Source organism: Zonotrichia albicollis, chromosome 3, assembly GCF_047830755.1.
Source record: "Zonotrichia albicollis isolate bZonAlb1 chromosome 3, bZonAlb1.hap1, whole genome shotgun sequence".
NCBI lineage: Eukaryota > Metazoa > Chordata > Aves > Passeriformes > Passerellidae > Zonotrichia > Zonotrichia albicollis.
This window is the reverse complement of record NC_133821.1, coordinates 40494763-40506464: the sequence shown is the minus strand read 5'-3', so window position 1 is coordinate 40506464 and position 11702 is coordinate 40494763. Positions and strand designations below refer to the sequence as shown.

At 42.8% G+C, this 11702-nt stretch overlaps 1 protein-coding gene across 3 annotated transcripts in view; it reads right to left on the bottom strand.

Annotated features, from left to right (window-relative positions):
• Positions 1-2153: 2153 nt before the first annotated feature.
• MOCS1 (molybdenum cofactor synthesis 1) overlaps positions 2154-11702 on the bottom strand; it is a 30280-nt gene continuing 20731 nt past the window's right edge. The window contains exons 9-11 of one of the 3 annotated variants that reach the window (XM_014264414.3): positions 11375-11495; positions 10065-10112; positions 2154-6118 (exon numbers count right to left, since the gene is read on the bottom strand). In XM_014264414.3, the coding sequence (XP_014119889.2) occupies positions 5250-6118; positions 10065-10112; positions 11375-11495 (1038 nt within the window). In that variant the 3' untranslated portion in view covers positions 2154-5249. Of the gene's footprint in view, positions 6119-10049; positions 10113-11374; positions 11496-11702 lie in introns of all 3 variants that reach the window. The other 2 variants (XM_014264415.3, XM_026791070.2) reach the window with 2 other exon arrangements.

Sequence of the window (11702 nt, the reverse complement as noted above, 5' to 3'; positions counted from 1 at the left end):
TAATTTGGAGTTCTGGAAGCAAACCTTAAGAAATCATGAAGTGTGAAACTTTTTCTGTGGAGCAAGTGTTGTGTGGATGGCACCTCAGAGAGCCAAGGGCAGTAGGCAGCTTGCCACAGCCGTGCCATTGCTGTTGGGTTGTGCACACGCAGCTGAGCAATGCCTGGTTTGTTGTGCTTCTCTGCTTGGAGGAAAGAGCAGTGTCATGGCATCCATCCCATCCCTTCCTGTGGACTTGCACTCAGCTGTACTTTACTGCTACTATTTTGGGTACCCTTTACTCTCCAAAGGAGGAAACAGGGTAAGTACAAAGATAGGGATGCTAACTGGAAGCTTTCTAAACGTGGCACTGGCAGGGAGCATGGAGGGACAGAGGAAGGTAGAGACAGCTGGATTTGTGTCTCAGCCACCCACTGTTTAAGCTTGCTGTTACCCAAAGTGAAAATCTGCTTTTATAACAGAGTGCACTGAGTTCACCCACAGCCCTTCAGGCACAGCCTGTGACAAAGGATTCAGCTTTTCATCCTGTGCCTTTCTGGCACCATGTCCGGCATATCAGGGTGTTGCCTGCCATCATCATGACTTTGGAGAGCTCCTCACATCCACTGGTTTTGAGACCTAAGTTGAGACTTTCACTTGAAATCTCAAAAACCTGAAAACCTGGCCAGGGCACTGCAACCAGCAATTCCCCCAACTGATTTCAGATTCCCTGAAATGCTGAGCTTCTCTTGGAGCGAGGCTCTGGTGCGTGGAGGGAGGTGAACTAACTGTGTTTCCATTTAACTAATTAGCAGCTGCGTCTTGGCCAATGCGCACACGATGCACCAGCCATTTTTCAGCTGTTCCAAGCCTGCCCGACTCTGCTGAGGCAGCCAGAGACGAGAACCAGCAAAGCGCCAAGGAAGGGGCAGGACCAAGGGCCAGATTCTGTTCAGCCAAATACCATGTAAAGCTGAGTAACAGGGAATTTACAGGGAATCACTGCAGGGGCTGGAAATGGCTAACAAAATTCATTGCTCTTTTTATTGTTCAGCTGTTGCTTTTAGAAACTAGTTTTGAGCAGTTCCCATTCAGAAAAAAAAAGTCCCTCCCTGAGGTATATCAAGCTGTCTTCCCCCCATGGCCCATTCTCCTTCCTGAAAGCACTGCTCTTTTCACATAGATTTAATCTCTTTAAGAATTCTTAATGACCAACTTGTGCCAGCTTCTCCTTATACGCTGCATCCAGTTTTTAATAGGACAGTGTGAGGGTGTAGTAACTAGTGTCAGGATGTGGGCATGAGGGAAAGCCAGGCTGAGATGCCCCAAAAGATTCAGCCTGGATTAGCAGTGAACAGATTGTAACACACAAATGGGCCAAGAGCTGGGACAGTTGAGTTTCCAGCAGGCAAAAGCTCTACTGTGTGCATTTTGAGGGTTGCCATGATCTGCAGTATTTGTATTTTGAGATGTGTTTGACATGCACAAAAGTGCAACTTGAACTCTTATGGCACCCTTCAAGAGAAGGAGGTGGTGGGCTTAGTGCTTTACTCTGTTTCTGCTCCTAGAAAAATAATGTGCTTATTTTAGGATTGACAGCATTTGGAATCTTAAAATCATTTAGGTTGGAAAAGACCTCTAAGGTCATTGATGCCTTCTTGCTAGCAGGAGAGCTTTCCAAGAGCTTTTCAAGTTCAGATGGATGAGAAGGGGAATTTCTCTTAAGGCTTATTCGTGATACAGAAGGGATGGACTTTTATACAGGCACTTCTCTGAACCTTGGTTTCAGTTGTGGTCACTCAGACTAGGAGGAAGAGTTCTGAAGGCCCCAGTTCTACAACAGAAAGCAGTGATGTTTTATACAGCCACTGGCTCAGAACAGGCATGTGGGAGAAGCTGGAATAATGACAAGAGATGATGAATTATGATGTTAAACCCACAGGATTGCACATTTTAAGAACAGCCAGGTTAAAATGAGTTTCTTTCAACAACAGCAAAAAAATTAGGTTCCTTATGGTAATAAGTTATTATGACTGATCCCTTGCTAATTGCTGACTAATCATGCAACTTGCAAAGCCTGCCTTGTTGCTTTTCCCAAGTAACTGTTCAGAGAAGCTTTTGGGTTAAAACATAAAGATAAATAAAAAGGATATTCTAAGTAATGCAAACCACACTCCATTGCAACTAATATTTATTAAAAATACAGTGGACAAAAAAAGCAAGCCTCCAAAAAGTAGTCATCAACATCATCAACATACACCCTGGCCCACCCAGCACCACGGAAACACAGAGTGCTCTCAATCCATTTCTCTCGCAAAATGTTGACTCATGTTTGGTTCATTACCTATAAATGTGCATAGTTTAAAGACTTGGTAATGTAACATGAGCATAAAATGGCACCAAAGTCAGTTTGCCCTGCACTTCCAGCCACTCTCAAACCAAGGAAGTAGTGAAATGTGCGTAAGTAGCGAGATGTGCATGGTGGTCATGCATGTGCTCAGTAGTCCCTGGTATTGCCCTGAGTCCTTTGTGTGAGCTTTGCAGCATGTCAGCAAACTTGAATCATATGCCCAAAGTATTGTTTTATTGCTACTGAGTACACAGAGTTTGTTTTTAATTTTCAGAATTAGCTAGAGCCTGGGGCAGGCCAGGAGGGCAGGGTGTGTTGTGTGTGGTGAGGGGAGGTAAGTGCTTGTATCAGTCAGTAGACTTCCACGTGTGCTTCCTTTTCCTGGCACTTTGTTTCCAAGCTGAGCTAAGGAAACTTTTGTGCTATGGGCACAGCAGTTCCATAGATGAATGCAATCTCTTGTATGTGCAGGATTGGGTGGGACTGTTGGTGTCAGTATGGCAGTGCTGGCTACACTCCTGGGAATGACAGGGAGTCAAGACTGTAATAATGCATGCAGATTGTCCTGGCTCTGGCCAGGACATGGGTAATTTTTGCGGAAGCCAAGAGAGGGCATGGCTAACAGCATGGGGGGTTATTATGGGGACCAGGGAAGGGGTCTCTTCCAGTAAGGGAGCGGTCACATAGTGCCTGTTCTCTCTATTATTGAAGGTGTTACTGCTCATTTTCTTATGCCATTGCTGTTTCCAGTACATTGTTCTTATCTGAACCCATGATCTTTACCTACTGTGCCTCCAAATTCTCCTCTCCAGCCTGCCATAGCAAAGGAGGAGTGAGAGAAAATGGAACACTAAATTGGGGAATACCATTCCTAAACCACATCATTAATGTACAAATGCTTATGGATTTTGGGCACCAAGAGTTCCAGATTTCTTTCCCTTTCAGCTACAGCTGCTATGTCTGTTGCTCTCTGCACCTTATCTCACAATGACAACAAACAAGAATCAAATCAATTCACCTGCAATGGAAAGAGTGCCTTTTGTTGTAGCTGGTGTACAAGATTTGTGAAGGATTTATAGCAAATCCTATTGCCTCCTCATCTGAGACCTGTGCTTACTTTACATGAGCAGGATGTGCATGGCAGTGTGGTGTGCTCACAGTACTTTAACCACTTAAGATGATTTTTGGTAGTGTCTTTGACCTTACTAGAATTGTCTTGAACCCTGTATGTATGGAGGGAGCACCCTGAATAATGTGCAGCTTCACATTAGCCATAAGCAACCAGTAACACCCTGTTTAGAGCACTTAAATTAACATTTGAAAAGCAGCCATTAATATTAACAAGAATGTTGAGTAATTTCTTTTCCAGGACAGTTAATTACCAAGGCTAATTAATGCTACATGACTGTGGCCACTGCTACATTTATGGGGACACTTAAGTGCTCCAAGGCCAGAAGACTTCATGAAAAGCAAATTAGAGAAACATGCAGGAAAACACTCTGGCAAAGGCAATAGTAACTACCTTCATTTTCCAAGTGGCCACTAGTATTAAAGTCTGTTTTATCTGTCAGAACTACACAGGTTGCTGGTTACTAGGAGCTGCACCATGGCATTAAAAATTTGTAATCTTCTAGAGCTTGGTGCAACATCTCCTTCTAAAGTCAGGGAGAGCTTAATACTTCTGTACATGGCAAAATTAATCCCTTAAGCATGCAAACAAGGCATCCATGTATTTCAGTGCTAAGGTCAAAATGCTGGAACATGCTTCTAACATTGTAAAACTTATCTTTCAGATCAGAAAAATAATTCTTCCACACCCAGAAATCCTCTTTCTGCACCATGTTTTACAGAGCACAAGGCAGAAAACTGGGCAGCTACCTTTTTTTTTTCTTTTGAAACTGATTATGTGGGTATTTCCCACTTGCCTGTGTCTATTACCAGGAAAGGCTGAGGGAGCTGGGTCTGTTCAGCATCCAGAAGAGATGACTGATGTCTCAATGTACATCAATGTCTAAGGGGGAGATGCCAAGATTATGGAGCCAGGCTCTTCTTGGTGGTGCTGAGCAATAGGACAAGAGGCAATGGACAGAAATCAATGCACAGGAAGTTCCACCTGAACTTTTTTACTCTGCAGGTGACTCAGCACTTGAAACAGATTGCTGAGAGAAGTTATGGAGACTCCCTCAAGGGAAATATTACAGTCTGGACACAACACTGTGCTCTGGGTGTCTTAGCAAGGGGAGGTTGGACCAGGTGACCCACTGTTGCCCTCTCCAACCTTAGCCATCCATTCTGGGATTCTCTGATTCTGTGAAGGGAAGCAGTAGCACTGCAAAGGGATGGGAGCTGCCCCTTGACTCCGACTGTTCCATGTTTATAATCTCTGCTGCATGGTGAAGTTCCCCAGCTGTGTTCTTCTCACTGTCACCCTCTAAATTCAATGAAGAAGGTCAGAGGAAAGACTGACAAACACAATTCTGAAATCTTAATCCTTCACTTAAAAATAGTTTTCAAATAACAGCACTTTCAGCAGTGGCTTAATTTCCAGAGCTCACAGTTGCATGGTGTGATGACAGCAGGTGTATTTCACAGCACAAAGGAAAAAAAAAAAAAACAAAACCAAAAAGCTCTGTGGTATAAGCAGGAATCTTTTCTCAATCTGATCATGAGGAGACTGAAATGGAGGTACTGGCAGAGTGGAGAAGTCTGTCCTCTAGAAAATACACATGGTTTTCAACAGGGATAAGTGGCTTCACTGTTCAAGTGAGCTGACAGAGTAAGGCAATGCTGGAGGCATGGGGTTGCTGTACTGTACACACTTGCAGAGGTCTTCAAGCCCAGCAGCTGAGCAAAAGGACTTCTGTAAGAGGCTGAACAGAAACAGTGGTCACTTGGAGGGCTGGAGGTATCTGAATATTATCTAGACCCTTGAGAAGTCTCCCCTCTGCCCACCTGTCTTACTAATCAACTTGAGCTCTTGGATGACGATGTCATGAGTGACTGCTTTGCACATGTCATACACGGTCAGCGCAGCCAGGCTGGCAGCTGTGAGAGCCTCCATCTCCACACCTGTCCTCCCCCAGGTGTGACAGGAGCTGCGAATCACCACTGCATGCCTGGCCTCATCCAGGCTCAGAGACACCTCAACGTGGTACAGAGGGATGTTGTGACACAATGGGATCAACTGGCTGGTCAGCTTGGCTCCCTGAATTCCTGCAATTTGGGCTACTGCCAGCACATCCCCTTTCTTCACCTGGTTTTGCTTCACCATCCCGAATGCCTTCTCACCCAGGAGAACCACGGCACCAGCAACAGCACTTCTTCTGGAATCTGGCTTCCCTCCAACATCAACCATTGTGGCCCGTCCTTCCTCATCTGTGTGAGTCAAGTTGTCAGAGGCACGAGGTACCCTGGTGCAAGATCCTGAATCCCTGGTATGGAATTCAGATCCTGAACATGCCTCTTTGGACTGACAATCCACAGGAACTTGGCCAACAGAAGCATCAAGGCACTTTGAATCAAATGTGGAGCTTGGGTCCTTCTGGAAGACACAGTAGCCTCGGAGTTGGGTTTGTAGAATTCCTGTTGCTATGTGCCATTGTTTCTCTGGGTGAGATCCTGGTAGGAAAATATGTCCTGTGAATTTATTTTTCATTGATGCTTTTCCATTTTGTTTGGGTAAACTTGCTCTCAAAGTCAGCCAATGGCTAAATGTGTGGCCCCACCGTTTTGAATTTGGGGAATTCTGTAGGGCATCCTGGCATAGTGGGAATGACATCAATGCAGGCTCTGGGGAAAAAAACAAAAAGTAAGATGAGAAGAACATCTTACTAACTGTAAAGCTAAACTGCCTGTAGCAGCTGAGAACCCTGTCAGAGAACTGCTTGGGACACATCTGTGTTGCAAAAACCTCAATAAGCCTGCAAACACCCACTTTTTTTCCCCTACCTCCTTCTCTTCTCTCTCATCAGTTCCCCACATTTCCTGGTTTGCTATTAAAAAAGACAAGACTCAGACTCATTTCAAGGTCCCTGACAAAAAGAAACAACTTAATTTCTAAATGTATCAACACCTTTCGAGAAACAGCATCCAAGAAAGCTTATAGGAGCGTCAGTTCTGAAGAAAAGTGAATCACAGCATCTCAGCATCCATTTGGGACCATCCCAGCACCAGCCTTCTTTCAAAAGCTTGGCAGGGTTAAGAGGAAATTTTTACACTCAGATTCTCAGTTCTGCCTTTTCAAACACCTCCCTCCCAGCACAGGCAGCTGCACTTCCTGCTTTCATCTCCTTCTGCAGGGAAGGGTCATGCCAGCACTTGAGGACAGCGGGACCAGAAGCACTGCAACTGCACTGTCTACAATCTCAGAGGGTGATGGGAACCTCTCGCATTATTGCCAGCTCTTAACACGTTAATGACAGCTGAAGTTTAAGCACTGGAAAAACCACAGTCCCCTCACTGACAGACAGATTTTAAATCTACTCAGAAGCATGTTCCAAGTTGAGCTGGCAGAGCTCCCAGCTGGCAGAGAGGTAGTAAGCCCTCCTGCCCCTTTCTGCCATTTAATCCTTTGGTTTTGGCATTTGCACTGGGCTAAATGCCAACTATGAAGACAGAAGGAGTCTCTTTCACATAAAAGTGAATAAAATGTTTTGTAAGTAAAGAAAGCAGTATAGAGGTAAGTGGCTAAGCCCTGGTCTAACAGCACCACTCATAAGCATGTTTCTCTTTTTCTGAAGAAATGTGGCATTAGGCTGTGCTCAATAACCTCCTTTGGAAGCTCTGGTATTCAAGGACTCCCTTTTCAACCTATCCACAGGTGCATCAAAGCAGCTTCCTGCCCCTCTGCACATTGCTGAGCTACCTCTGCTGCCCAGGGACTGTCCACATGACAGTAATAGACACAGTGTGGACTAAGTCTAACTGTGCTCCTCCACCTTTTTTAAAAAGAAACTCACCAAACTCTTCCTTGTTAGTTGCAGCCTCTGCTAAAACAAGACTGATGCACTTAGCACCATTGTCATCAAGAGTACCCTCCAAACATTGGTCTGAAAGTACCATTCCTGAAGCTTAAAATCAACCACAGATTTCACTATTATAGTCACTGCAATAACTTAAATTCAGGCAAAGGCCTTTTTTCATCTACAGCTGATGGCTTATAAGCAAGATTCCTGCAAGTCTGAAGGCATGTGTTTACCTCAGAGAAATGGGATTAAATGGACATAAATGTGCTGAGTGAAACATTTCTCTGCTTTAGAAGAGCATAGAAAATAATTTTCTTATTCTTCTTCTCTTGCTCTCTCTTTCCATAGTGGGGCCTAACCTGAATATTCCTTTTCAAATCCAGGAACTCAAAACACTCTGTTCTTCTGGACTCCTTGATAAGCTTCAAAGCTGACACTAAACCCTTGTGAAAGTGTCTTGTTTTCAGGAGAAGCCAGGCTGCAAAGGCAGACAAGTACTTCCTTCCACAGGGTAAACACACATGGGTGGGAGCAGGGAGAAAAGTTTGCTCAAGTAAAGTGGGAAATAAACAGACTGCAAGAGACAGTAATGAGGGCAAATCATCTTCGCTTTTCTGAGCAGCCTATACTTCTTGAAGTTCTCTATCTAGTCATCTCTATTTGCAACCAAATTGCTCATATACCTACAGAAAAAAAAAGTAATAGTTTTCTACTGCACCATATACTGAAACCTGATTAATTCCATCTCCTTATATACTATTACTGCAACTCAAGTTTAATTGTGTCAGCTTCCAACTAGGACAATCTCAGGGGGAGAAAGAAGGCAGAAATACTTAAACTAATGAGGAAATTCCCATAACTGAAGTGAACCCAGGAGAAAAAGAACCTGCTGAAAGGAATATTTTGATTAAGGGAAATAAGATACAAACCATATAGCAAAAGATTAGACAACAGCGGTGCAGAGAAGACGCCAGGTTTGGCTCACTGCATCTAGCAAAACCAATTAGTGATTTCCACAGCAGTCATTAAATTTCATTAAATTAATTCCATACACACACTCCCCCACTGACTGCTTGCACGCCAGCATTATTTGAAGTTTGTAACTAACTCAAAACACAATTAGGAAATCTCCTAATGATTCCCCATGTGACACAGTGGGATACTCTCCACTCATCTCCAGTCTCTCCACTGATGCAGTGACTGCCAGCAGTCAGTCTCAAAGGGAGATGGAACAGCTGAAGGAGGAGGACCTGGACAGGCTGCCTCTTTCACTGCATGTAAGACAATGCAAAAGCACTTTTCAAAAGGAAGTTGGATTGTTCTGATCTGTAGACATCCAAACATTGCTATGAATGCTAACTTTGGAGTATGGGAATTCTTTCAAAGAGAATTTGAAAAATTATGTAGGTCCCAGTGAGCTGTCAAGAGTTTAATAAAGCATTTTTCATCTTAAAAAAATAAAACAACAAAATTTTTCCTCATGCATCAAGTCAATATACACTTTAAACAAAGGGTCCTCCTTACCCTTTTTCTAGAACACAATGAAGCAGTGGCCATATACGAGCAAGCAAAGGCACAATTTTGCACCAGCCAACAGGGAAAACTATGGCTCTTTAAAGTGAGGCACCAAGTGAAAAAACATTCCCAGTGAAGACCTATGTTAAAGATCTCTGTGGATCCTATATCCTAATAATGGCAACATAAGTACAAGCCTTGGGGGCTTGGTTTAAAAAAAGAGTAGTTGCTATTATAGTATCACCTGCTGCAAAGATTTGCAAATTAATGCATGCTCCCCTCCTCCAGAGTACCTGTTTTAAAACCTGTGTTTTAAGCTGCCCAGCAGCTAACCTGCTCCAAAACACCAATGGGAGGATAAGTTTAGATTTGAAATGTAATATTCATGTCTTTCACCCTTGTTTGTTTTTTTCCCCACACCTTGTTGATAAGGAACAATGACATCTTGCAATTAAGCTCACAAAGCTAACTCTTGTAACCATTTCTTAAGGTTTTGAAAGACAGCTCTTAAAGAAGAGGTAAACATAGGCATGGACAAGGTAAAATCACACTGAAGGAGATGTTAAAAATCAGTAAGAGAAACACAGCAGTGCTACATCACTCATGAACAGAGCTTCAAGCAGAAGGGAGAGTTAGCAAACAGCTTCAATAGACACTAGAAGGAAAGGAAAGGCTCTTGGTTCATAGGTCTTTGATGATTATGTTCTGAGATTTTGCAGCAATAAGAGGCAATTTTAAAAGAATGAAGCCCCCCATGTCAGATTCTGAAGTAGCAGTGAGGTAGGAACACTTGCACTTCTGTCAGCTTGATGGCTCTATGTATGTTATAAACAAAGCTGAATTTCTTAATCCATGGACAAACTCCATTCTGCATCCTTTATATTTATAGAGCAATACAGTCAAGACTCACCTCAAACTGTCTTGTAAGTAACTACACTGTTTTACTTAAATACAAAGAAAGATGGTAGGAAGGCTGATTACCCCTTTGGAAAATGCAATGAAGTGTCTTAATTAGGGCAGACAAAACCAGGACTGTCAATTGGAAAACCAGGTAAGGCTCAGTAGGGACACTAAACCTTTCCTCCTTCTCCACTTCAGCATGTTAACTATAACTGGCTAATTAAGAAGCCTTTTCTTTGCCTAAACCTAGGGCAGAACCAAAAGCTAGACTCAGAAGCCAAATTTTCTCTGTTCCCCCAAAGACAGAAACCCAACAAAATCACTGTATGTTTTTTACGTACTGATTTGTCACCCACCAATCAGGACCATTGGCCGGTTTTTCATCCGGGAAATGTTAAACATGCCTAGAAATAAAATAAGGAACACATAAGAATCCCAGCTTTCTAGGCTTTAAGTCATGCATCTGGTTTACATGTTCAGTTTTCTGCTCTTCAGAGTGCAACCTGCATACTAGGAAAAACACAGCTCAGGAAAGACCAAGGGAACCAGAGGAAGGGGAATCCAGCACGGTATAATTTAAAACTATTATCTGCCTGAGTCTCCAGGCATCCAGCTGCTGTGGGTCTAACACACGAAAGAACTCTTTCCAAGAAAGCTTGCCTTAATATGAATTACAGACTACCTACTACAGAATTCAATCTATTTGAGACTATCTTGTCTGTAACAGCATTTCTCTGCTCTAGTTCCATAGATAAGCTGTTAATAAGTGTTCCTGTTCAAAGAAGTTCAATCACAGAAAGCCCCAGGGACAATAATGAGATTAACACAAACCGAGAGAAGATAATGTCAGGCAAATGCTGATGATGGTAAAATGACTTTAATAGACTCTTCCCCATCCACTCCCTCCTCTCCCAAACCAGAATTCATAAATAAACGGTCTACAAATAAAGGAACAAATCCCTTCCCCTTTCCTTACGTTTATAAGGCACTATTTTATCTGGGTAAGACCAATGTCCTTTGGAAGTTAGTCTACGCTTAGATTTAAAAGCTACCTTTAAATTTGTTTCACACATTAGGAGAAAAGGGAAAAACCTACTGCTATTAATCTGTCAGAATCTGCAAGAAAACAAAAGGGCCAAAGCATATTTTTAGTGTACAGGGGACTAATCCATGATTATAAAACCAGTCCATGTACAAAAGGTCAGCATTCCCAGCTGGAGCCAGATTACAAAAATTCAGGTTCAGATGTTAATGTTTATATTAATATAAATTCAGAAAAGACAAATGTAGCCTGAGAATGTGACATCATGGACCTTGAGTCACAACCTTATGCAGAGCACTAGATGAGTACCCAAAAAGTCCTGAATGGTGGCCAAGAGATTTGTCACTTCTAGAAACATGTTAATGCAGTACTTAGATCGACAGCTCAATTTAGTCCTTCTTTTACAGTAAACTAATAAAAAAAAGGGATCCAATGCAACTACTTAGCTTTGCACTTCGCTGTTGCTCTTATGAGCAGTGGTATTCACATATATTTGAGAGCAGAAGTCAGTCCAAAAGTCATTCAGACAGTTTGGATTCTAACTCTCATGGAAGGTTACAAGTACCAGGACATTGTTTTCCCTATCACTGCTGTTATTTCTCAACAAAGTATAAAAAAACATACCAGCATGCTGTTTCTTTTTTCTGCCCACTGCTGCTCCGATAATTTGAATCAACTCCTCCTCTGAAGCACCCGACCGTAGGTGATCCCTCAAGGACACTTCTGAATTCCCAAAAAGGCACACCTGCAGCCAACCCGGGGAAGCAGAGGAGGAGAAATGAGAAAGAATAAAATAAATTACTTTTACAAGTATTTTGTACTAACTGCAGAGTGAAGAGCTTTGAAGAAGCATACCCTGTTAAGGGAACATTTATGGAGATTGTTTTCTTTATCTCTCATGTACACAAAGACAGCCTGGGATGTTTATGCAGCCCAGGCTCATTGGACCTTC